Source organism: Xenopus laevis, chromosome 6L (assembly GCF_017654675.1).
Source record: "Xenopus laevis strain J_2021 chromosome 6L, Xenopus_laevis_v10.1, whole genome shotgun sequence".
NCBI lineage: Eukaryota > Metazoa > Chordata > Amphibia > Anura > Pipidae > Xenopus > Xenopus laevis.
The window spans coordinates 146,774,237-146,802,080 of NC_054381.1; the positions used below are offsets into that span (position 1 = coordinate 146,774,237).

The 27,844-nt window shown below is 35.3% G+C and overlaps 1 protein-coding gene across 5 annotated transcripts in view; it reads right to left on the reverse strand.

Annotated features, from left to right (window-relative positions):
• Positions 1–2,532: 2,532 nt before the first annotated feature.
• trps1.L (transcriptional repressor GATA binding 1 L homeolog) overlaps positions 2,533–27,844 on the reverse strand; it is a 179,406-nt gene continuing 154,094 nt past the window's right edge. For all 5 annotated transcript variants that reach the window (XM_018268219.2, XM_018268217.2, XM_018268216.2 and 2 more), the window contains 2 exons: positions 12,212–12,334; positions 2,533–8,511 (listed from right to left, as the gene is read on the reverse strand). In XM_018268219.2, the coding sequence (XP_018123708.1) occupies positions 7,450–8,511; positions 12,212–12,334 (1,185 nt within the window). In that variant the 3' untranslated portion in view covers positions 2,533–7,449. The remainder of the gene's footprint in view (positions 8,512–12,211; positions 12,335–27,844) is intronic.

Genomic DNA, 27,844 nt, shown 5'->3' on the forward strand with positions numbered 1-27,844 from the left:
TTCAGGGAGAGAATTCCTCATCTTCACAGCTCTCACTGTAAAAAGCCCCTTGCAAATATTTAGACAGAAACTCCTTTCTTCTAAGCAGAATGGGTGCCATCGAATCAGCTGGAAGGCCCTACTGGTAAATAAAGCATTAGAGAGATTATTATATGATCCCCTTATATATTTATACATAGTTATCATATCACCCCTTAAGCTCCTCTTCTCCAGCGTCAACATCCCCAATGTCCTTTACCGTTATGGATTTGCTTAGTGCAGTCCCATTAAGGGTATAAATTAGTAATGGGTGAATTAATTCAGCAGGCACAAATTCGCTGCGAATTCCCGCGTTTCACCTCCGCCGAACAAATTTGCGAATTTTGCATGAAAACTCTCCGGTGTCAAAGGTTTTTTGATGCTGACGATGATTCTGATGCCAGTAACTATTTAGACACCGGCGACGATTAACGGATGTCCATTTACTTTAATGTGTGTCTATTTTTGTGTTTCGTCCGTTTCACGAATTTCGTAGGAAACGGGACATCACTAGTATAAGTGGCTTGGATATTTTTACATCCCAGGTGCATGACTTTACATTTATCAACATTGAATCTCATCTGCCAGTTAGCTGCCCAGACTGCCAATATTTGTCAATATCCTGTTGCAAGGATGCCCAAAAGACCTTAAGTTTAGAAGGCAGTCGTTTGTGGGGCACTCTATTAAACTCTTTGGCAAAATCCAAATAGATCACATCTACTGCTCCCCCACTATCCAGCAAAAAGAAATGCAATTTGTATGACATGACCTATCCTTCATAAAGCCATGCTGACTGCTACTTATAATGCCATTCACTAGGACAAAGTTTTGAATGTGATCCCTTAAAGGACATGTAAATCCCCTCCATAAAAATTAAATCAGTGAACAGCCTCTTTGAAATCTTTAGATTGATTGTTAAAAGGCTAACAGTAAGGCTGCAGAATCACCTTAATCACTTAGAATTCCTTCTACTAATCTAACCTACTAGGCGCCCTCCCTCAGGTATTTGCTTGGGCTGTTGACTTATGAGCATGCTCAGTTCTTCTCAGATGACTAAACACACCCTCCAGTCTAGCTGCCAATGAAGAGATAGCATTACTGGTTCCCATAGAAACTCTGCTTTAGATGTCTCATCCTATTTTGTTCTCCTAAACACCTTTCCTGAGCTCAGCTTATCCATTAAAGTGCTTAACCCCAGCAGAACTTTTTATCAAATATTTTGTGCCTGTGTAACCTGTATTCTGCATTGCATGAACTTTACAGCATACATGTCTCAAAAATGATGATTTGTGATAGGGAAAATGGCCGCTACGGAGGCAATTGATTAGCTGCATTAGTGCAAGATAGAATGCTATATTTATTCTGTAGAATTTTTTGCCATACCTAAGTAAAAAGCTCTAGAAGCTCTCTGTTTGTTCAGGATAGCAGCTGCCATATTAGCTTGGTGTGACATTGCTTCCTGCCTGAGTCTCGCCCTGCTCACTTATAGCTCTGGGCTCAGATTACAGCAGAAAAGGGGGGGAGGAGCAAACTGAGCTTGCTCACTCCCGGGGCAAGGAGGTTTAAGCTGAAGGCAGGAGGTCTGATACAGAAGCCCATGAGTACACAATAGAAGGAAAGAAATGCTGTGTTTCTTTTGCCAGAGGACTCAGAGCAGCATTACTTTGAGGGTTTACTGGTGAACCTTTCTGATGAAGCTTACTTAGTTTTAACCTTTCTTTCTCCTTTAAAGGAGTAAAATTATGATGTTTATTTCCAGAATAATTAAAAAATAAGTGTGTATATTTTTGGTGTGAATCAAAATACACACCTTCATACAGTAAATGTAGCTACTTTTAACTTAGTAATGTATTCAGCCTGCTGATTTCATAAAGGGTGAAAGACAAAGTTATTTAATGAGTAAGACAAATCACAAACCCTAATAAATGTCACCTTTTATTTTACACCACTTTCAACAACTTTTTATTATTTTTTGCTGTAGGTTATACAGGAGCAGAGGTAAGATCCATGTTGTAGCTCCCACCCTTCCCAGCTACAGTCAGATGATCCCAGTGGTGGCAATAAAAAGATTAACCATTTGAGAGTTTTAATCTTGAAACCAGCAAGTAACTTGCAGTTAAAACTTAGTCCTGAAACTTAGTGTGAATTTTATAGTTTGCGCCAAACGTAAATAAATGTAATAAAATTTCTTACTGAAAAAGTTGTTATGTTTGCTCCAAAATATTACAACGCCTTCAAGCACTTCTTAATAGTGTGCAATTAAAATTCGCAATGCAATAACTCATTGAGGAAGAATATTGCATTGCGAGATGTGAATTTGTATTCTTATTGGTGCGAATTGTTTTTCTCTGTGTGCCTTTTATTACATTCCTCTATTGATCTTTACTCATATAAAGGAATGGTTTTGTTTGTGTTTTAACCATTTCTTTGGTTCTACAGTGAACATACTTTTGTGATCCCAAAACAAACTTGAAAAAAGGTATGCAGGAATATAAATTACACCATCAAAATATATTAATTTTATAACTGGTGGTAAAACTTTATTATTCAAGTTTAGATGTAACAGACATCGCGACTGCCTGATTTTTTTTTTTTTAACTTTAATGCAATAAAATACACAGAGAACATGGTTGTGGGCAGAAATGAACATGCACAATGAACGAACAAAAACATAAGCGGTGTTCTAAGACATCTATATTTTTAAGCAATTTCCATCAGGACTAAACTGTTTCCTTTTGTGAGCAGAAAGAGTTTGTTTTTCCTTTAAGTTTTTTTTTTCTTTTCTTTTTTTTGGTTAATATATTTTTTTTTTGCTGGTGTGTATTGCTTGGTACAGCATTGACATTAAAATGGTATAAATACAGTGGCATATTGAGATGTTCCACATACCCTATGCCATTTTCAAAATGCTTTTAAAGCACAACATAATTTTTGTGTCCATTTTTTCTTAGTGATCATTTTTAAGGTCAGTTCTAATGAAATGGAAACAGTTTTGTATGCTCAACATACATACTGTAGGTACTGTATCTTATAACAGGAAAGGCTCCTTCTATTGGTCACGTTTGTGAACTGGCTTTGTAGAAGGAAACTCAACCAATGGTCAATTCTTCATTATGATTTTAGGCTATCTAGTATTAACTTTAATTTGAATACCAAGAAAAAATGGACAGTTAAATGCACCCGTTATTTTATCTAGGTATAAGATGTGCCAAAGGAAAAGGGCTCTTAGGTGGCTCATATACAGATATCCTTTTTTTTTTTTTTTGCATTTTTTAAAACTTTTTTGTTTTTTTCTTTCCTCTAAAGGATATTTAGCTTGTGTGAGGTCATTAACTTTAAATTAAAATCTAAATTGAATCCAATAATCACAAAATCAATAAATGGTTTTAACAGATATTAAGGTTTTATAATCTAAACACATTTATTTCCACACTTAAAACATGGCATTGCAATGTACACTAAAATATTGTCAATAATGCCTTTTTTAACATAAAAAATGCAATGGATCTTTAGCTTGAACTTGACTGTAGTAATATACAAAAAATATAGAATAAATTTTTCTATCACTAATAAAAAAAGCAAATATACCTGCTTGCAGGTAGCATATGAAATACAAGTTATTATATGAAAATGGTTTGTAATTTTTTTTTTAATTATAGTAAATAAGTAAATATGCTTAAATAATATGTTTTTTAATATGTTTTTTAAAATTTCTATTGGGATTTTCTTTAGGGAATCACCAAATAGGTCAGATCTTATTGTCAAATCGGGTAACATAGATACTTTGAAAAATACACATCTGTGGTATAAAATGGAAAATAAAAGAAAGCACTGGAAGACATTAATGAATTATTAAACAAAAGCATCACCACCTTATTGGCCATAGAAAGAGTGTAGTGCGTCGTTAGTTTGGTGAGATGCTCTTGTGCAGCTGAATGTATAAATATTTAAGCTATGAAAGTAATGAATGACAGTTATGTAAATGTACCTTTATATATTGTGCTTGAGCAAAGCTTTCACTCAAACTCATGCAGTATTAAATAAAAACATTTTTCTTTTTTTATTTATTTATTTTTTTAGATGGGATGCTATGCAAGGATTTCAGTACTTGAACTAGCAAATGAACTCAGCCTTGGGCAAGATATCATTTTTTAAGTGTCTATGAGACACAAGTGAATATATTACATTATTATACAAACATATTCAAGTAGGTCTATTTGAGTGCACTATACTATATATTGTATTTCATTGGTACAGCCTTTGGCTGTTGATGGGTGCTGTTATTGTAATTTAACACCAAATAAAGGGCCACAGGTTGGGCAACACAAAGTATTTCTGCCAATATCTTGTCCTGCTATCACATTATTACCCTTTAACTATCCCCCTCTTTCCCTCCCTTTCATTGCGGTTATAGCTGGGACTGCAGATAGTGAAGCCCCACATAAGGACTCCTCTTGACACTGAACATGACTCTCAAGGTAATGTTGAATGATATAGTCTAGTTGTTCAGGTAATTAAAGTTTAGCAACAGGGAGGAAGACAGAGATTCCTGTTCAAACAGGCATAAGCAAACTAGGAACAAGTTTAATTCTAACATGGATAATTCTAACATCTATATATTCCTCATCTGAAAAGTGTGCAGTTAATATGGAACATTTTTCTGAATTTCCTGATTCTGAAGCAAAGAATGGCATTTAATCTTCTATTAAAAAATGTTAAGCTATAGTTCTCTATGTTATTTCTTTCATCACATCTCAATATGTCCTGTATGGTAATTTAATGTTCTTAAGACCTTTTATAATTAACATGCAAATAAAAACAAACAGTAAGCATTTTGCCTTCATTTTATGTAATAAGCCTTCAAAGACATACAGTATAATAGTTTTTAGCCCATTGGATTTTATTTACTGTAAAATATTAGCACTGATGAAGTTTTTAATCAATGCAATGCTACAGTACATTGGGACTACATAAACTAGTGGGGGAGAGCTATGTCTAATACATAACCCACCCATGCCCAATTTACAAAAAAAAAATCAAAAGGCTGACCAATGTAAAATGATGAGCGATGCTAACAAACAATGCAATAAACATACCTGCTGCAATTCATACAGAGCATAAGAGAAACTCTGAAATGTTTCAAATGTAACATACACAAAGCAATAAAAAGGATATACAAGAATCATTCTAAAGCATAACAATGTGAGTTAACACCTTAAGAATACAAAAGTACTTGGAATGAATAGTGCTACCCTTTTATCCTAGATAAGTAATCCTTCTTATTTTTCCTACAATTTGCAAACACATTTGTTTCATGTAACAGATTAATGTTCACTCCCAAGTACAGAGACACGGCACCCAAGGCATTGTCATCTTCTCTGTTGGCATCCACAGAGTTATAGGATAACAGGGGATGGGGAGTAAAATCAACTACTGCAATAGAAATAGTTGCTTCATTACCATATTTGCTACATCTGCAAAATGTAAACAGTGAGGCTGAGCCAGACCGACTCTAATGCATGATGTAATATCTTCGTTGCATACGTACATAGTAGAAAATAATTATTTAATGTCAGGCACCATTATTTGAAATGTAATACATTAATAATTACTAGAAAAATAAGACTTTGTTCTCCCAACTTCGTTACTGAAAAAGGACAATCTGACAGACTATCCAGTAGCTTGTAACATCTATATAGGGACATCCAACTGATGGACCTCTAGTTGCACTACTCAACTACTATTCTAATAGTGATTCATAGAGCCCCCCATTTGGGTACCCACGACCTTTCTTATGCATTACAATATCAAAAATAAATGTTTTGAAGTGCTCCTATATCTAATGTTTTGCAAAAAGTGTGGCCTAAACATGCAGAGAAAATGATTATACTGTTATAAATCAAGTATTTACCATGTGTCCCTGAGAATTCATGCTAAGGAGAGTTTCCTATTCCCTTTGTTGAGGAACTTAAGTCCTATAGTAAAATAATTATAGTAAAGGTATCATCCAGTTGAGAGAGAAAAACAGTATATGTCCTTTTTGGGTTAGGACTTTGATGTGAAATGTTAAAGGCAAAACTATATTTAAATATCTCTATGTTTTTCCAAACAACAACAACAATTCTATAATGTAAGGGACAACGCAAACATTTTTACAAAAAAACTGAATAGAATTGCCTAGTAAGTTCAATTTATGCCTAATCAAATTTAAGATAGATTTAGGTTTCATATTCAAATTTATTATAAAGCCTTGACCTGAAAAAATATCTTTGCATTATTCAGTGAATCCATCACTAAACAACACTTATTTATTTGAATAGTTTGGTGTCTGTTATATGTTTATAATAAGGATTTTTATTGGTAAATGACAAAATCTTCTGCAAGAGTTGTCCCTGAGAACAAGTATTTTTTATGTTTACTTTTATTTTTTAAGCATGAATTTCCAGGACAGGCAAATTTCGAGATCATATTATTTTGTGCTGTAGCTTAAAAAGTAAAATCTATATTTTAAACAAAATTATACCAGTCTTGGAACACTTGCAGAATTTACTTAATTCAGGTTTATATTCTAAATAATGCAACCTGCATAATGCATGATATTCAGTAAGCACGAGGAGAAGTCAGTTTAACCTTGCATGATTGCAAAATAATTTTTTGCATCATTATCATAGAAATCTGCTTGGTATTCCCATTTGGACAATTGGAAAATATTTTTAAAAAGGGGGGTATCTTCCTGGGTCTGCTTTTGTTGGAGGTGAAAGATGCAAAATGATGTGGTACAGTTTTAAGTAAATTATTCTACAAGGAACATCTTATTGTATGCAGTAAGTAATTGTATAATTAGCATTTAACATAAACAAAATTTAGAAAACATTTATGCAAAAAGACCTTCTTAGTTAATCATATACTGTTAAAAAGATTTTGAATTATATTACAGGTGTTATGATACTATTGAAATTTTATATTTATTTAATAATATACTCTTTTCAGAAACGTTTATGGGAAATAAATACATTTGGAATCTGCTATCCAGAAACCCCAAAATATGCAATTTTCCATGGACTCCTATTTAAACAAAACAAGTCTTAATTTTAGCTGATTTGTTTTTTTTTTCTATTTAATAAGAGAGTACCTTGTATTTGAATACTGTAGCTAGCATAAATCCATGTTGATGGCAAAACAATCTTTTTTTTTTAAATATGTTTTTGTAGCCTTAAAGCATGGTAGATCCAAGCACCCCATACCTGCACTGGTTTTATGCTGGAAATGCTACTTACTTATCGGAAATACTTGACAACTTGTCATTTAAAAGAATATTAGCATTTAAACATGCCCGAGGAAGTGCTTTACTGGCCCTCATTAGAAGTTACAAGCCACTGGATTTCTATTCAGAAAACCTATTTCTACTAAATTGTGCTAAGTGCTAAAGTTTTACTCTTTAGTTTTTCCATTCTTTTCAGCTTGTGCAATGTTCCTATGTAGGCCTCTCTGAATATGAGTTGTGAAGTCATACTTGTCCGTGCAAAGATGTTGGCATATACTACATTGAAAAGGTCCACTTTCCCCATGGCAACTCATATGTAGAGCATACATAACTTCATCCAGAAAGACAATGCCACAGTGCACACATTTTGTTGAAAGTTCATCTTGCGTACTTTTATCTGATTTCTCTGTTTTAGTTACATTCAAAGGACCATCATACTTTGCACTCAATGGTGACTTAGATTTTTCTTTTGAGGCCCCATTTGTTCCTGATCCAGGTCTGGAATGCTTCATTGCCAAATCTAGAGGAATGTCATTTTCTGACCCAACAGAGGAATATTGAGCAGGCAGATTAAAGGTGGGGTAAGGCACATAATTTGGGCAGGTATTTGGCAGGCCAGGCACATGACTCAAGTAGTGCGGATTTCCAGGAACTGACAGCTTATATTTACTCCAGAATCTCAGCCAGTCAGCTTCACTCTGGAAGTCATTGTGAACAAAAGGAAGTCCAAAGAGTGGGTACTGATATTTTTCTATTGGGCTTCCAGGTGGAGAGTAATTAGGATGCTTTATAGGTCTCATGTATTTTTCAATTGGGCTCCCTCTTTCTGAGCTTCCTTTGCCATCAGAAACAGATGAGCTATTTCCTGGTTCTCCACTGCTTTCCTGAGGGCTTTTTATCTGAATGTGCAAAGGTTGCATCCGTTTGTGGATATCCATGGTTTGGCTGACAATAATGGTCTGCTGTGCAGAATGGCTTTTAGTCAATGAAGCTTGGGACTCATATTTATTCATACTAAGCTGCTGATTTTCTCTTTGATGACCTTCCATTGAGTGGTCCTCTGACCTTCTTTCTAAAGGACTTCCATTAGCTTGTTCTTCACTACTTGCTCTTTGATGTTTATTTAACTGTTCAGGCTGCAGTGCTTCTGGGTTAAGGCGCTTTCTTGTTCGTCTCCTAATGATCTGCTCACCATTGTTCTGCTTAATTATATTTAACGGTCTGGGAGTCTGTAAGGGAGATAAAACAAAATTACATAAAAGCCATCCACATTTAATAGCAATGTTCAGTTTACAATAAAAAAGCAGTGGCATAAGAGACTGAATTAGTAAAAAAAAAAAACAATTCAAAAGAAACAAAAAGGACTGAATAATTATTTCTACTTGTAACACTTTTTAATACAGTATATAATCATGGCGTGAACTGACTACATTACTATGAGACAGCACCTCATATTCAGTGCATAATATTTTGTTTTTAAGACCTTGGGATGGATGGAAAATGTGTATATTCTGCACCAATTCATTTCCCATTGTCCCATTAGTGGGCCTCAACATAAACTTTGGTTTAACACTGTCACTAATGCTCTAGTCCTATTTGTCCTGGTAGCTGATAATTATATAATTATGAACCATAAATATATTAATACAGTATCCTTAACCCTACATTTATCGTACATGTACTCGTGCTTAAGAAGTACTGCTTTTAAAAACATTTGTTATGAAACATAATTAACCTACCATACTGCTTGACAAGATATCCACTAGAGGTCACTGATAAACTGAAGTTTAGAGATTTTACATGGCTGCTCGGGTGAGGAAAATTATGGTATTTCACATATGCAAATAGAGATGGCTTCTTAGGTAGAATAATTTAAGCCAATATGTAAATCTATAATACTTATTGCAAACAGAGAAAAATTTAAAGAAAATAATTAAAAGGAGAAGAGTGTGGATTTTTTTAGTCAAATTAAGAGCAGATTAAGAAATTATTTGCAAGTACACCATTGAGATGCAGACTAACTGGACTTTTACTTGGAGAAGGACCTAGGTCATATTATGTATGTGGGTTATTTCTTTAAACAGCTTAAAGAACCAGTAACATCAAATACATACAGCCTTTATTAAGAAATAACTTACATAAACTCCGCTTCTCGATCCGCTTCAGAAAAGGTGATACAGTGACGATCCATCGTGTTGTGCTTGATTTCTCCTCCCTGGCTATCTCTTATAAGGAAGGCAGGGAGGAGAAATCGAGCGGCGCACAATGGATCGCCTTTTCTGAAGAGGAGCACAATCGGTGTTTCGGTAAGTTATTTCTTAATAAAGTCTTGCAATTTTAAAGTTTCATTTGTTTTGGTGTTTTTTTTTCATGGTCCTTTAATTTAAAAAAAAAAAATCAACATTTTGTTGTAAAATACAGGAATGTAAAATCAAGGTTTGACTGTACATGAATTAAAGGCTCATTGTGAGATTTGGATAAACCCCATGATCTAAATACTGTATATGCGTTTTCCCAATTTTAACATCTGTGTTCAGTATTTACAAAAAACAAAGATGAATACCAAAGCCAGATTCAATATTTGGGAAACTTTCAAATACAGATACAAAAATATATAAAATGCTTATTCTAAAGAAGAATGTAGTGTTTAATTTAAAAACAATTAGCAGCACTAAATTAAACATGGCAAACAGAATTTGAAAGATTGCACCTTATGCAACAGTGGGGCTTTACATGGACTGTCTCGCATTGCATGGAGACCTAATAAAGAGAGATCATATTGTACAATGTTCCTAAGGAAATATTAGCCATGATACCAGTCATTAACCTGGCAGAAACTAGTCAATTATTTTCCCAAACTACGAAGTTACTCATCTGACTTGTTCAGAGAAAATGTATAATGCACAAAAATGTACTTATTCCAGTGTAAAAAAATTATTAGAATTCTGAATGTAGTAGGTGTGTTTGCTTGGGAAATACGTAATGTGGTTATGGAAAAATAGCTTGTCTAGTCTCCTACATATAGTATCAAAAATCAAGAAGAGCAATTTTAAAGTGATGCAAACATGTATGGAGTTTAACAAGTAGGGGTCAGGAAGGGTTGAAAAGCATTCTCCGTGCCAAATTCATCTTCTAAAACAAATCCCCCTACTTCCCCATAGCCTTCAGTTAGTTACCACTAGCAGACCCACACTGCTTCCTAAAGTCATCCTAAAGCCTGTCATCAGGCTTGACAGGTAGAGCAAAGACCCAATTAGCTGAGGATCTGTTTACATGTTCTCCAGTCTATCAGCTCCCCCAAGCCAACGTCACACCTGAGAGAAAAGTGTGGTGTGTCCTATAACAAATATGGGGGGTAAGGGAAGACAGACTGACAGTTTTAGTAGAGGAGTTGTGCTGCTCAGTCAGTTATAGTATTAGGTTTAAAATTAATTTGTTTAATTATTTATATGCATACACATTGTTATGTTGCAACCTAGGTACCAAAGTCTTATTACAAGGTATTTATTTCCATGTCTGTAAAGTCTCCTATTCCCCTTCTTTATGTGTGATGTCACTTTCTCCCATCACCTCTTTCCTGTTCCTGCTTTCGATGAGTGAGGAGCTGCTAAAGAGGTTAAGAAAGGAAATTTTCCTTTTTGACCTCCAGCATTTGTCCAGCTGCCCTAAATAAAGAACATTGTGGATTTCAATGTGGGTTCAGCTCTCTGGAAAAGATGGCCCACACTGGTTGTTACCAGCTCCATTCAAGCCAGGCAGAGAGGCCTCAGGGGAACTCAGTTAGCACAGCAGTTGCTATAGGTGTTTTGTTACAATATTGAAAAAAATTCCCTAAATATTAAAATAAACTGGTGAAAACATGTGACACAAGTCACCCTAGCTTATACTCAAAACTGTGCCTGCCATTCTCTGTAGGCCTACTGGAGGCACCAGGGGATAGCTTTTATGGATCTTTTTCAATAACACACACACATATACTGTATATATTGCTTGTCTATTAAAATCAACTACTCTATTACCTGCACCCAGGCATTCTGTGTTTTTGTTTGGTGAGTGCTACTCCATTATCTATACATATATACGGTATATTAAATATGTACGGTATATTAAATATATATATATATATGTATATTAAATATATATATATATATATATATATATATATATATATATATATATATATATATATATATATATATATATATATATATATATTATCAAAAGGTAAACTCCTCATGTGTGGTTATGTTTTCTGTCATATGACCATTAGGGTAGCACGGGGATGGGTAAGACACAGACCGAAACAGATTTTTAATAGTGATGGGCGAATAAATTCGCCTGGCACGAATTTGCAGCAAATTCCCGCATTTCGCCGCCAGCGAATAAATTTGTGATTCTCCCGCGAAAATTTGCCGGCGGCAATTTCCGATTTTCACAATTTCTTGTGAAAACCTTTCAATTTCACGATTTTTGAGTGAAATCCTTTAAATTTCATGATTTTTGAGTGAAATGATTCAAATTTCATAATTTTTTGTGAAAACATCCAAAATTCATTATTTTTTCGTGAAAACGTTCGAATTTCACAATTTTTTGGGGAACTTTCTGATATCATGATTTTTTGCAAATTTTTGGCAGTTTCGCAAATTTTGCAGGAAATTCACCCATCACTAGTTTTTAAGATGTATTAAATAAAGAGTAAGAGATTTAAATTTTTCTAAAAATTCCAAAAATATACATATACATTCCAGAAAAATACACATTTTTTAATGTTATCCTACCTATGTCAGATATTTTTACTTTTTATAATAATGTAAATAATCAAATACAATTTCACTCAGCTAGTGCAGGTGATACAATAAGAGTGAAACTGTACCTCACTGCGATCTTATTTAATTAATGTTTAGTGAACAGAAAGAGCAGAATTCTTACCGAGTGAAGTTTCTGGTAAAGGCCACACGCATTGCAGACATAGCCACCATTGGCATTTTTCCTCCAGAGAGATGTCTTTGTGGTCAGACAGTTGGCACAGAAAACGCCAGATCCTCTACGCCTCTAAAATAAAGCAAAAGAAAAATATGGATATATCATATGTACTTTTTATTTTAGTATCTATTCAGTTGGTGTAGAAGAAAAAAAAGCTTTTTAAGATAGAAAGCACAGGGCATCTATTATCAATACAACTCATTTTAAGGTGAATGAACCAAAATTAAATTCCCTTAGTTGTAATTTATTTAACTTAATTCCTTCATTGTTAATAATGTAGAAACACTGCCTTTTTGGCTTAGACATTAAACTGCACAGAAGCATTCTATGTTAAAGGCATAATATAATCAACTTGTAAATTGGTCTATCTATTAATATTTCACATTGTTTTTGTCTAATATTTTAAATATCAAATAAATAGACACTTGGAGATAAATCTAAGTTTTATATCCAAGCGACTATTTATTTGATATTTAAATATAAACGTTTATTCCACTATAAAAAGCCACTATATCTTCATATATATTTTTTTTATCTTTTTGGCACATTTTTTTCAGTCTTTGTCTGTATTTTTCAAATTGTTAACACAGTAAGCTTCCTATAATACCCCATAGTCTTCCTTTTTTGTTGTAATACTGTTATAAGAAACACAAAACGGTATGACATTGTGTGGTCAGTCAAAAACCAAAATAGGGAAGTATCCTAGACCCACTATTGGAAATAAAATCACAGGAGCATTAGTAGTCCAGAAAAATTTGAGTTAACACCTACTGTATGTTTAATGGGTTGGTTACCTTCAGCTTAACTTTTAGTATGTTATAGAATGGCCAAATCTAAATAACCGTTCAATTGGTCTTCATTTTTATAGTTTAATTATTTGCCTTATTAGTCAGACTCTTTCCAGCTTTCAAAAGGGGGCCACTGACCCCATCTAAAAAACAAATCATCTGTAAGGCTACAAATGAATTGCTATTGCTACTTTTTATTACACATCTTTCTATTAAGGTGCTCTCCTATTTATATTCCAGTTACTTATTCAAACCAATGCATGGTTGCTAGGGTAATTTGGACCCTACATAATAAAAAAAAAATGAAAACCAATTGCTCAAAATATCTCTCTCTACATCATTCTATAAGATAAATTAAAGGGGAACAACACCTATATTTTTGGATTGATTGATACATATTTAAAGACACACAGAAGCAAATACAATGTAATGACACAATAAACAAACTGGCCTTGTATAACTGGGAAGCGAATGGTTATGAGCTGCTGGCAAATTTATATTAAGATGCGCCACAAAGCTTTTAAAAACAACAACAACAGCAGCAACGGCCCCACAGCAATACTTCTGTTTGTTGGATATTCTGCCCAATAAGGCTGTTCAGAGATTTGCAAACACCATTCAGTTCTTCACTTCTGTTTATGGCTTTGTTAGTAATCTACAATTGTAACAAATTTCAGCAAAAAGAACGTATTGTGAGTTAAAGAGCGACCTTAGAAAATTGAGTGAAAAATCAGCTAAATTACTTTATTATACAGAAAATTACCAGCATTATAGGTTGAAAAATTTAGGGTTTATTCCAACTGAACCAATTTATTTAACTTAAGTCCATGCTGCAGAAAATCCAACAGCTGCCAGAGGAATACAATGTCTATGATTGTGCTCCGATATATTTCAAATGAAAAAAAAAGAAGAGAAGCTTTCCACAGAAATCATTTTGGCCTCATGACTAGAGCAGTTTCTTGGCATCCGATGGGCATCTGATTTAAGTGTTTCGCAATGTATTAGTGAGAGAAAGAAGAGAAGAGAAAGTCTTGTCACATGGCCAGTTTTCTAGAAGAGATTTTTCCACCCATATTTCAAGTGTTCTCAAAGGTCCTTCTTAACCAAAATAATTATCAGCTTCAGTTGCCAATCACAAATGCATCTTAAATATGATCTTATAGTACAGTAATGTGTTAAAATGAAAACATTTTATAAAATGCACTCCAAGGGGAAGATTTATCAAGGGTCGAATAGTAAATTAAAATTGGAATTTTCGAATTTCAAAATTCATACATTTGAATTTTAATCATCCTATTCAAATATTCGCCACCTAAAACCTGCCGACTTCATGTACAAGTCAGTGGCAGTGGTCCGTTGAGCCATTTTGAGATGTTAATACTCTTCCTGACACGTTATTTTTTTTTTCGGGAGAAAAACTAGATTAGTACAAATCGAATATGATTCAAATTTTCTGGTCTGAACCATTCGATCGAATATTAGACAATCACATTTTTTCTTAAAAAAAATCACATGAATTCGAAATTCAACCTTTGATAAATTCACCTATCAAGAATTTGCGGCAAATTTCCGCACTTCACCACTGGTGAATAAATTTGCACATCTCCCGCACCTTGACTTTAACGCCAGCATCACAATTGACACAAGTGACTTTTCATACACGTGTAAATTGGACGCGGGCGTCAATTTAGATTTTCACATTTTTTTCGCAAATTTTTCGATGTTTCGCAAATTTTGTGGGAAATTCACAAAGCAGCAAAAGCGAAACGGGAGAAAGTTGCCAATCACTGCATCAAAGAGATGCTCTTGAAATGAGGTCTGGATTTAGGGAAAAGCCATAGAGGCCTGGGTTACCAGAGTACATGGGCAGGAAGGGAGGCTTGTTGGCGTTAGTAAATATTTAATAATTTATTTTACATGTAAAATGTAATCAGGTTGCAGTTTCGGGTCACTGAAATTTTTGTGGAGAATGGTTACATAAAAGGAAAAGCCATCCCTGGCTCTGCTTCACTGGAAATAGCGGTCAAGTATACAGGGCTGATTTACTAACATTCAGATTTCAATTATTTTTTTTTTTAAGGAGTCACAATTTTTGTCTAAAAATGTGTAGTTATTTCTATTAAAACACTCTAAAAATTCAAGATTAATTAATTGTAAAAAACACAAATAACTCTAATCCTAAACTTCCCCAAGAAAAAGAAGCCTAGGTCCCATAGAAGTCAATGGGAGCTGTGCTGATCCATAGGACTTTTTTTTTTAAACCAGTAATTCAACCTAGCAATTGTTCAAAAAACTCAAATTTTTAGATGTTTGAGAAATTTTTATTTTTTTGATTCACTCAGGTTTTTATTTTTATTAGTAGATAACTGCATCTTTTAATAACTTTCATGGCATTCGTGGTTTTAAAGAAATTGAGTTTAATCATCGTTTATAAAAGCTTTAATACATCTAAAATTTGACCTTTAATAAATGGGTCTCTACATGTAGGGCTTACTTACTCAGGCAATAAACTGGTTGAGGCCATATTGTTTCCCCAGAGGCTCATTTCAGAATTATGAATAGAAATAAGTTTTAATAAAAGAGGGGGGGGAGAAGAACTTATTTCATTAAATGTGCAGTACAAATAATGACATGTTATTCTAAAGGCTGACATATCTACTCAACTGTGTTCCCCGAATACAATGGGAGCTGTACAAAAATAATGATAAAACATATCTATAGGACTATATTTATGAGAGAATAGTAGTACTGTTGCTTTACTCTAAAAACCCCATCAGAAACATTAACTTACTTTTCTACTCAATCTTTTACAATGTGGATACGATTGTTCAACTTTCATTGTAACAACAGAAAAAAAATGTTCAATTTGAATTTTCTTATACAAATCAGAGCATCCATTAAAGATTTTGTGCAGGGCTGAGGGCTTTAATATTGCACAAGAAAAATCACTTAATAAAGAGTGACATTGAATGAAGAGTCAGCACAAGGCTATCAGATTGATGAACATCCCCACTGCTGCAATGTGTGATATAAAAACAAAGTTTATCCTGCAGTATCTGGAGAAACATTCATGAGTAGCAATGACGCATAGCGAATTTCCACATTTCAGCGCCGTTGAATACATTTGCAAAACCGGCGTCAAAAAATTTTGGACACGAGTCGGTAAAGTCGTCTGTGTCAACATTATTCCAACACCCATCAAAACTGTCACGGGCATCAAAAATCGATTTTTGCTAATTTTCCGCTGTTTCGCAAATTTTGGGGGAAATTTGCAGATTTTTCGGCTAAGTGAAATGGGACAAATTTGCCCAACACTAATGACGCATTAATGTTCAGTGACAAAATGTCTGCTAATGCCGAAGGTACAGGTTGAGCGAATATGTGCTTGCAGGTTGCAATCTTTAGAACGCTACCTAAAATGAAAATGTATGGAAATAGAAATATCTCAAGGTTTTAATGCTTAAGGCTGTGAGTGTGGCAAGTAAGAAAAATATATTCTAATAAGCATAGAGGGGCCTGGAAACATAGGAGACCTGGAAGTTGCAATTAGGGATGCACGAATCCAGGATTCCGTTCGGGATTTGGCCTTTTGTTAACCTTGAATTTCTTCCACAATGTGTGTGATTAGTAATGGGTGAATTTGTCCCGTTTCACTTCACCACGAATTTGTGAATTTCCCGTGAAATTGGTGAAAAATTCGACAATTTAGACGCTGACGAAATTTGACGTGCATTAATGTCAAAATAATTCGGACGTCGGCGAATTTTTGTGGCAAATTCACAAATTAATTTGCTGGCAGTGAAACTCAAAAATTGGTGTCTGAATTTGTGCCTGCCGAATAAATTCGCCCATCACTACTTGTGATTAGTGATGAGCAAAGTTTTTCACTGTGAAAATGATGCCCATAGACTCCAATGGGTGAAAAATTTGTTGCACATCCAAAAAAAAAAAAAATGTTGCACCGCCATGTGACAATTTGCTCATCACTACTTGTGATGTTTTTGTAATTTAACCAACAGGTTCATAATAACCTCAAAATTATCATATTGACATTGTTTATGACATATTGGTGCATTAATGACTGTTCTAACCCCTTGCTCTTGTACCAAAAAATATGACTCCCATTACATATTGGGAATTAGGCAACCTAAGGGCTTTTCTGGGGATACTCACATGCCACCCACCTCTCTACCTTTTTGTATGCAAGGAGTCTGAACACTATAGGCTTACAGAGCGAACCACAAACCTTTGCATTCCATTGTAGCTCTGCATACAATTGTGCCTCAGGGTGCAAAGTAAAAATGGCATTGAAACAAGGTGCAAAATTGAAAACAGATGGCACTTTGAGGCCATGTTTTGTAAATGGGTCCTTATTTCTACAAACTTAACAAAATTAGGGGCTACTGTGGCCCGGTGGACAACAAGGGCAGTGATTTTTTTTAGTTCAAGATGCATCTTTTTTACTATAGGTGATCCATACTATATATCTGTGGGGGCTAGACTGATTGGAAGTCCTTTTTTATATATAATAATTAGTTGTATGTTTATCAGCCAAAATAAGACTCACCACAATGCAACCTGGCCGTGATATATCTCTTTGTAAAATTCTGGACCTTAACAAATATTTAATGTCCAACCCAACCCTGAACTGGAATTTAAACTCACCCAAACCAGACATCATATCATGGTCATGATCTTCCCTCCATAGCACCCCTTACCTGGCTTTTCATCATAATTCCATACCACCACCATCATCAACACTCATACAACATCAACAAACTGATTAGCTTCATTACTTTATTTCCTTTATTGCCCCTTTCTCGTTGCCACTTGGGTCTCTTTATGGTAGTAAATCCTTGGAATGTTGGGCATACCCATGATGGAATAACTGCATAATTAAATTACACAAAAACGACTACATTTTTCTCTATGGATTAATTTCACAAAAGGAGGTGTCATGGCAAGGTTATCCCTGTGCCCCTAATTTCAAAGAGACCTGCAATGCTAGAAACTGTCTTATGCAAAGATAAATGATGGGATATCTTTAATGATAACATTAGCTCCCCCCCCAGTTGCTTATAAAAATATACCAAAATATTGGTTTCCCTATTGTTCAAAGAAACACCAGGGCAGCAGCAAACCAGCTAATGACTTTTAGGGCTGGGACCCTCAATCACAAAACATTTGACCCCCAAGGATTCATAATATTTTTTATTTACATCATAGATTGCAAATATGACAATGGTCATCTGTTTTGAAACCCAGTCTCTATAGCAGTGACATTTACTCTCATTTTAAGTCACAGGGCCCAGCCAACTGGACTGCCATTTACAATTAAAACTGTATGAAAAGAAATCATGGGAAACCCACTAGACTTTATGGAAATACCAAGCCTCTAGGAGAAGTAAACATCAAATCTGTAGGTGGAATTAATCAGAATCCATTTTCACTTTCCTTGAAGCAGGAATTCACATTGTTTTCCCTGTTGCATTAAATCAAAGAGAGCTACTCACAAAACAATGTACTGGCAAGAAAACATTTCATGCCATGGATGATGGCAGCCGTGAAACAGGTTTTTTTTGCACCCTGCTGATCTATTCACAGTGAAATCAGCAGCACCAAAAAAAAAAAACCAACAACTCTGTTTTGCCCTATTCCAATGAGGTTTCTCAAGTGGTGGATGAAAGACCCTGCCCTGAAACGATTCCCTTATTCTGTCTGACAGAGTCAGGAAATATTTGTGTTCCTAATCATCCACGCTGATTTTATTTTCAAATAGAGCTGACTAAACGAGATTGGAGAAAGCACCTCCTTGTAAGGACAGGCACACTACCTCACAAATCACATGATCTCCTGCCCTTGGGTGCTTATTTAGGAAACAATAGGCTTAGATGGGCACATTGCCATAACTGTTGAATAATGAACGCATTTGGTCTTAGCCTCTATCAGAAACACTCAGTTTTGTGAGTAGGTGGGAGACTGAACTTGTTTTAACTCTTCAGATGATGGACTAGATGATACACAATGCAACCATTTTTATTCCTTAAGAACATTAAATATAAGGAATAATGTACTAAAGCTCAACAAAAACACCAGTTGCCAGCTTAGAATCATAGTATTCATTTTCTCATCTGATACAGTAATCTTGATGTTTTCAAGTAGACTTGTGGTCAATAGAATGCAAATTATTCTACTCTTTCGACCAAATAGGTTTAATAATTTTGGCCCATACAAAACCACATCCTTTAACCATGTACAGATGCATAAATGCAATTGTCTCTATGTACTGTACAGGTATGTGACCTGTTATCCAAAATGCTCTGGACATTTTCTGGACCATGGATCTTTTTGTAATTTGGATCTTCATACCTTAAGTCTATTAGAAAATCATGTAAACATTAAATAAACCCAAAAAGACTGGTTTTGCTTCAAATAAGAATTAATTATGTCTTAGCTTGAATCAAGTACAAGGTCATGCTTTATTATTAAAAATGTGGATTATTTGGATAAAATGGAGTCTATGGGAGGTGGTTTTGCTGTAATTTGAAGGGATGATGTCCCACAAAAACAAAAGCAAATAGAACAGAACTTGAACAGAATATGTGCCAAAAATATTATCTAATCACAAATGGCCTATGGACAGCCCAGAATAAGAGCAAATCACTGTGCAAAAGTTCCTACTTGTATCTTCATGGTCCTACTTGTATCTTCATGGCCAAGAAGGGATGGCGCTTCCAGGAATTTGGTTAGGAAATTGGTTGAATAGGGTATAACATGATTATATATGGACATGGTCTGTTGATTTGGAGAGTCATCAAAAATATTAAGAAAATTACACTTGGTGTGGAAACATGGAATATGAATCAAGTGCACTTGGAATTGTGATAGAACATATCAACATCTCCATTGCTGCTTATAGAAGGTTATAATTCATGAGAGTGTTATCTAGGACTAAATACTTACTCAATTACTGTTGTCCAAAAAATATATACTGTATATTGAAGTTGTGAACTGTAGCCACATGCAGATATTTTGAAATCAAATGCATAACTGTTCCTACGGCAGCAGAACTGGGCCACACCGATCATTGCGGCACATAAACTCCTATTTAATGAAACGCAGCTTACATAGGCATATTAGTCTCACTCCTGCTGACAACTTGTATTAAAATATTTTTACTTCATAATAAAACACTGTAATCTTTTCGACTGCTACAATTGCTGCACATCTGGTTGCAATTTTTTATATGTAAAGCCTTCAGTGTCTTGCTTTATGAAGATATACATTCGGCTTTCCTTGCTGAAAAGGATATAAACAGTATGTACATATTTGTCAGATGTAGAACATGATAAGTTGCCATTTGCTGTCAGTGATGAATAACCAAGTCTGAGCTAGTGGGGAAAAAGATATGAAATGCTTAACGCATGATGCATTGCAAGGATAGATACAGGGCTTCTGCTTCAAAGAACAGTAAAGTTTGGAGATAAGAAGCACGTAACTTAAAGGAGGTCACTGTGGAGCCTTTGGCTGTTGGTGGGATTCTGAGAGTTGTAGTTCAAGAAGAGCATTCCTAATTTATTTGAAGCATATCTAATACATATGGGTGCCTCGAAGGCAACTGGAAGTTCTTGAAACAGTTCAAAAGAATGTTATGGCTGTATGGAGCAGCCACCCTTCAGATGGAAAACTGGCCTAACTAACTGCAAAATGCTAATACAGGTATAGGAAACCCAATATCCAGAAAGCTCCGAATTACGGAATGGCTGCCTCCCATAAACTCCATTTTATCCAAATAATCCAAATTTTTAAAAATGATTTCCTTTTTCTCTGTAATAATAAAACAGTAGCTTGTACTTGATCCCAACTAAGATATAATTAATCCTTATTGGAAGCAAAACCAGCCTATTGAGTTTATTTAATGTTTAAATGAATTTCTAGTAGACTTAAGGCATGAAGACCCAAATTAAGGAAAGATCCATTATCCGGAAAACCCCAGGTCCCAAGGATTCTGGATAACAGGTCCCATACCTGTAATAATACCCATTCTACTGGACCCATTCCGAGGACAAGTTGCAGTAAGTTAGGTCCAGTTCAAAGTCTGCCTGGCTTTGGAACTGTTCAAATGCATTTCAGGAGCTTGCATCCCAATGCCCATGCTGCAATAATCATGTCATGGAGGCACCCATAGATAACAAACACACAGTAATGCTGAATTAAGAACGTATTTTTTATTAAACATCAGTTCATTCAATATAAACATTGACGTGGAAAAAATATTTAGACACTTTCGGTTCATGATAAATAATCTCTCAACAGACTCAAGAAGGAGGAAGCATAAGGGCTACATGATTATATCACAAATGAACTGCCACACTCACACAAGTAAGGAAGCCTTACAAAGAAGGGTGCACAACTTATTACTGCTCAGTCTGTTAACTGACTTACAGTGTTTGTATTTATGGTGTTTCTGTGGTTTGTCTGCTGTTTACAGAATGAGCACAATTGTCATGAAGAAACAATGAAACAGCTTCAGGGCTAAAGAATCTCATTACTACCTACTGAAATTGTTCTTTTGGAGCCGATCCAATGCAAAATGTAATAGATTTATGGCATCAATTTTACAGCTAGGTGATTTTAATACACCAAACCCCATGTATCAGTGCCTGTTAACATGCAGTATGCTTAATCAATATGCAAATACACTCATTGAGAGCCTGTGGCTCTCCAGCTGTCCCTCTGTTACAAAGGGTTAGTGAAGTCTGAAACTTCTTGTGCTTGTATACAGTTGTATTAGACATCAGTCATTGGGTAAGGAGGAGTCACTAGAGAATGGCTTGTCTACTGTATCATTCATACTTGGGACACAAGGACACCCACAGACTCAACATTAGGATAGCAAGTTTTCTACAAATGATAGAATTTGCTAGCAAGGGTTGCTTGCACTTTCATCAAAGAAGGACAACATTAAAGGCCAGATATGCCTTTGTGTATTCATGTAAAGAACCCCTTACCTCATTATGCATTTTTTATTTGGGCAGTGTCAGAGTGGGATGCCAGAGACCCACATTAAAACCTTAGGGTACAGAGCCACTCTCCAAACTACTTTCCTCCTCCTAACTCAGCCTTTTTTCTTCTCTCTTAAATACATTTTAGATGTTATCATTTTCTCTATTTCTTCTCTGTTTCCATAAAGGAATAGGAAATGACCATAAAGTAGGCGAAATAGTTAGGAATAGGAAGACCCACTGACAAATGGGCTTTTTCCTGGTATTCTGGTGGGCCCATCTGACATTGAATATGGGTGCCTCCATATGTGGTACAGGTATGGGATACCGTTGTCTAGTAAACTTAAGGAATAAATATTACAGAAAGACCAGTTTTCCGGAAAACCCCAGGTCCCAAACATTCTAGATAACAGGTTCCATACCAGTACAGCAATCCCATACCTGTCTGCCATCAATGAGAGCGGACTCTTAAAGCATGCCTGGCTTTGAAACAGTTCAGTTACATCCCGGAATTATCTATCTATCTATCTATCTACCTATCTATCTATCTAGCTATCTATCTAGCCATCTAGCCATCTAGCCATCTAGCCATCTAGCCATCTAGCCATCTATCTAGCTAGCTAGCTAGCTAGCTAGCTATCTATCTATCTAGACACCAGGACAGAAACAAAGTAGGGTATAAATGTCTGGCAAGGTATGGATTGATATTATAAATGTGATTCTTGAACTTTAAAAACTTGAACTTTAAAAACTTGATTCATGAAGCTATTTTGCATTTTTAGCAATACTTTCTCTGCTTATTTCAAATACAAAATAGGATGATAATTGCAGCAGTTTATCAACAGCAAAAAGGGGACACCAGCACCAATTATAACAGTTTGCTTGTCTATGTAGAGTTTAATTGGCTAATGACCTTCCCTCAATTCTTTATGTTACACTGTGTGAAGTGTCAGATAATGCACAAGAGACACTTTCAGTCAGTCTGTGCAAATAGAAGAAAATTGTTGTCAGGAGATCTAATAAAATATTTTCTTGCCCAGACTAAAGATGCTAATGCAAGCTAATGAGACCATTTTTTTTTTCCATATGCCTCCAGAAGGTTGCCATGTCCAGCGTAAGGTGATGCACAAAAACCTTGTGTAGTAATATTAATGAGTATGTACAGCATACAAAAAAAACAGCTGAAAAAAAAACTCTAAGCAAAGTTATATAAAGTATATTTTGAAAACCACATTAAAATATTTTTTGCAGCTGAAAATGATAGAGTTTAGTTATTTTGAAATATAATATTGTAGCCTATTTAGAAATTTGATTCCTTCAACCAGTGGAAACAGTCAACTCCACTCATCTCTTCCTCTTTCCCTCAAGTAAAATTGGGCCTCTTGTGGTGATGTGGCACCATGTGATTTGTTTATGTAATCAAAGTACATTAAGCACTCAACACTGGATAAAAATTTACATAATGGCACACAGGGCCGGGACCTCCCTCCCCCATACTCATTGTATGTGATTGCGCATGCATGTACCATGAAGTCACACCGTGGTGACACAGGGTGAGTGGTGGAGAGGAGGGGGGAGAGCGAACACAGAGTTGGGGTACAGGTACATGCCCAATGCTCCTCTATTGTTGCACCCTTGGCAGGTGCCTATTCTGCCTACCCCTATTTTCTGCCCTGATGGCACATCTTCTAAATTACTGAATATGACAGTTAAGTCCTACAACGCGAGTGTGTTTAGTTATCTCTATCTGGTGCAATTTCATAAACCACCTACAGTATTTTACTTTTTTGGGGGATGTCAAATATTTTTCACAAGATCATCTGACCAAATGTCTTTGTGGATAGCCAGTTTTAGAGCTTCAGTTGTCCTTTGGGACTAGCCAGTTTTACTCTATTTGTGGCAGCTAGCATTGGGGCTGGGCTAACATGGCCATGTGAAATTATTTAGCTATGGATGAGAAGCCCTAATTTAAAGGAGAACTAAAGCTCACACAATCATTAGGCTTAAAGGTTTTGAACCTTTGTACCAGTCTTAGGCCACCATAGCCCTCTAGTTGTCAAGAGCACATGCTCTGGGGTTGCTTTCAGTTACCCGAGTTTAGAGATAGACTCAAAATATTCAGTATGTTGACTATATACAATTGAAGATACTAAGCTTACAAGCAATTCATTTTGATTCACATTAGAAACCAGCAAATTCTGAATCAGAATTAGTTTATAATCAGCCTTGTATCAGTTGCTATGGTGAATGTAACCCTCACTTTCTGCTAATCGTATGCTCCATTACCCCAACATCCTGTTGAGCATGTGCAGTGCCACTGACACTCTAAAGATTGTCTTGACACTTGATAAAGGGCGTGGGCCCGAAACATGTTGTGTAACTCATTATCCCAATAAAGAACTTTGCAGACAAGTTGCTGCCCTGGATTTGTTCCACAACTACTGAATGCATTGAACTATTGGGTATTACACACAGAATACCTGTGGAAGAAGCCAACAAAGAAATTCGGTGAGCTTGCTCTGAATACTATATTTGACTCTAAAGATTGTCTCATAACATCAAAAGCTTTGAAACTCCTGTGAAGGTCTGGATCATTACTGTTATGGGGCTGCTGAACCTCTGGGCTAGTACATTAAGTTCAGTATATAAAATACAGCTTTAGTTCTTCTTTACCAGTTATTGATACCTACAATCTACTTTTGTTGTTTTCAAAGCCAACTTTGAATAGCCTTTACTTGGAGATTAATTGGAGATTAATTCATTCCAGTTTGTTAATATGTACTGTGTAGATGCAGGTATGGGATCGGTTATCCAGAAATCCATTATCCAGAAAGCTCTTAATTACGGATAGTCCATCTCCCATAGACTTAATTTTATCCAAATAATTAAAAATGATTTTGTGTAATAAGAAAACAGTACGTTGTACTTGATCCTAACTAAGATATAATTAATCCTTATTGGAAGCAAAACCAGCCTATTGAATTTATTTAATGTCTATATGATTTTCTAGTAGACTTAAGGTATGAAGATCAAAATTACAGAAAGATCTGTTATCCAGAAAACCCCAGGTCCCAAGAATTCTGGATAACAGGGCCGACACCTGTACAATAAACCACAGTATTATTAAAATATAAACAATTCTCTGGAAACAGGATACTTTATTATTGAAAATCAGTGCAGTTCTGTTAAAAATCATCATTAATAAAATGGAATTGTCCCCGTAAATCTCATATCATTGCAGACAGAATCGCGAATAAAGAATGTGTTATCGTGCCCTATGTGCTCAATTGTCCAATATATTTTGCTGCTGTCTGATAACATGAATGGACAGCTTAGAACATGCAGCCCTCATAAAATGATTCCACATGTCAACGGGGAAAAAAATATATAAATGAGAAAAAAATATATTAAAAAATAAACCTTATATTCTAGGCACAAAATCAATAAATAATCATAATGCTGCCAGGGATGAAATTTCAGTCTGTCATTCTCTCCAAACCTCTGTCTACAGTGTTGTACCCTGCTCAGCCTTCAATAGATAAATACAACATAGTAATATGATAATAAAAAAGTAATAAATAAGAATAACAATCGAAGGCTCAGTCTGTTTTTGGTTGCTGGGGTCAGCGATCTTGACAGCCAGACAGTGTCTTCAGTTGCAGACCAGAATATCTAATAATTTGAAGACTACAAATGAAAAATGAAGGTCAACTGAATAATTGTTTAGAATAGGTCTACCTGTAACATATTAAAATGGTATTTTCAAAGGTATATGGTACAGTACCTTTAACCAAGCTAATGCCTTTTTTTAAAATGACCTTGTGTCTTAAGATAAACTCAAGCAGTGATATTCTAAACCATGGCCTACTATGGCCCTTGAATAAGTCACAATTGTTTGGTTTTTAATGACAACCTATCCTCACTGCCATATATAGCTACCTAATATAATACAGTGGCCCGGGTTGTTGTGTGTGGTTTTCCAGGTGGGGCTCACCAAGTCGTAGGACTCTTATGGGAAAGACTTAGATAAATCTTTGAGAAATTAACACATTGAGAGCACGCACCTTGTGGTATACGTATACTCCTTTTCAACTTGGTCTATAATGTGATATTGTGCCACAAATATTTGGGGGCACATTTACTATGGGTCAAATATCGAGGGTTAATTAACCCTCGATATTCGACCATCGAAGTAAAATCCTTCAACTTCGAATATCGAAGTCGAAGGATTTACCGCATTTAGTTCGATCGAACGATCGAAGGAAAAATCCAAGGATTTTTATCCATCGATCAAACGATTTTCCTTCGATCAGAAATTGCTAGGAAAGCCTATGGGGAAGGTCCCCATAGGCTAACATTGATGCTCGGTAGGTTTTAGGTGGCGAAGTAGGTAGTCAAAGTTTTTTTTTTTTAAGAGACAGTACTTCGACTATCAAATGGTCGAATCGTTCAATTCGAAGTCAAAGTCGTAGTCGAAGGTTGAAGTAGCCAATTCGATGGTCGAAGTAGCCAAAAAACAGCCAAAGTAGCCAAAAACATTCTAATCCTTCACTCGATTTAAGTAAATGTGCCCCTTGGTGTTTAGAGTAAGTACCTCTCTGTTCAGTTTTTGTGAGAATAATTGAGCACTGTTTTTTTTTTAAAAAAAAAAATATAGCCCGCACTCCAGTTGCGGGATCAATAGTTCTTTTTTTCAAAAAGCTAATGTTAGGTCACTCAAACCGGAAGGGAGTTCTTGGTGCCTCTACCATCTTGCATAGCGCGCATGTGTATAATAAGCAAGTCTTAGTTATGTAATTGTTGAACTTGATGTATATTTAATGCTAAATAACCACTATGGAAACATCTACCTATTATAAACTAGTATTCATCTGTAACTGCCTTCTTTTATTTTTAGTTTTACCATAATAATTTCTTATTGTTTGTAATGCATTTTTCCATGTTGAGTTCAGCTCAGTCCCTGGAACAAATACAGTTTTCATTTATTTTTTTTTTTTGAATATTACAAATTCTAATCATAATGGATGATTCCTGAAAGAACCAACACCTGTTCCAAAGGATTATTATTTAAATAAGATACAAATGGATTGTATCTGAGAAAAATGTCCATTTTGGCAAATGCTATTGGGCTACAAACAACAAATGTTAGATTTATATTCAACGTGTTACTCATAAAGCATGCAAAGTCAAATAGCACTGAAAAAAAGCTACGCAACTGTCAGCAAGTTCGGAAAATTTAAATGGTGGCTTAAAATTATATAGCAACATTTTCTCTAAAGAAAATCAGGGGGGATTTGGCAACGGTCTTATTATTTAAATGACTCCACCCCGGGATTTTACTATCCCACCCTAAAACATAATTATTTATAGTCCTGGCTATAATACTATCCAGCTCTTCCCTCGAGACAGCTTCCTCTCTCTCTCTCATGCAATGCTGACTTTGTGTTTGGAATCCAGTCTGGCTGTCTAAGGAAGGAGTGGGGAGATCCTGGACTTGGAGTTTATACACTCAGTAGGCAAAAGGAGAAAGTAGTACAAATACAGGAAATAGTTCTTTGACATACGTGATATTTTCTAAAACATTTTGTAAATTTTTTCAAGATTTAAATAAAGACAATAAAACAGCATAAAACACTATAATCGGTGAGTCTACAAAAGAAAATACCAGCCCTTTCAGAAAAAAACACTACATCGTGGAACGAAGTCCCGGAAGACTTTTTCCACCCTTTCCTTTTATTAATGCTATGTTAATCACAGCCTGTGGCCAAAATTCCCAATCAATCACG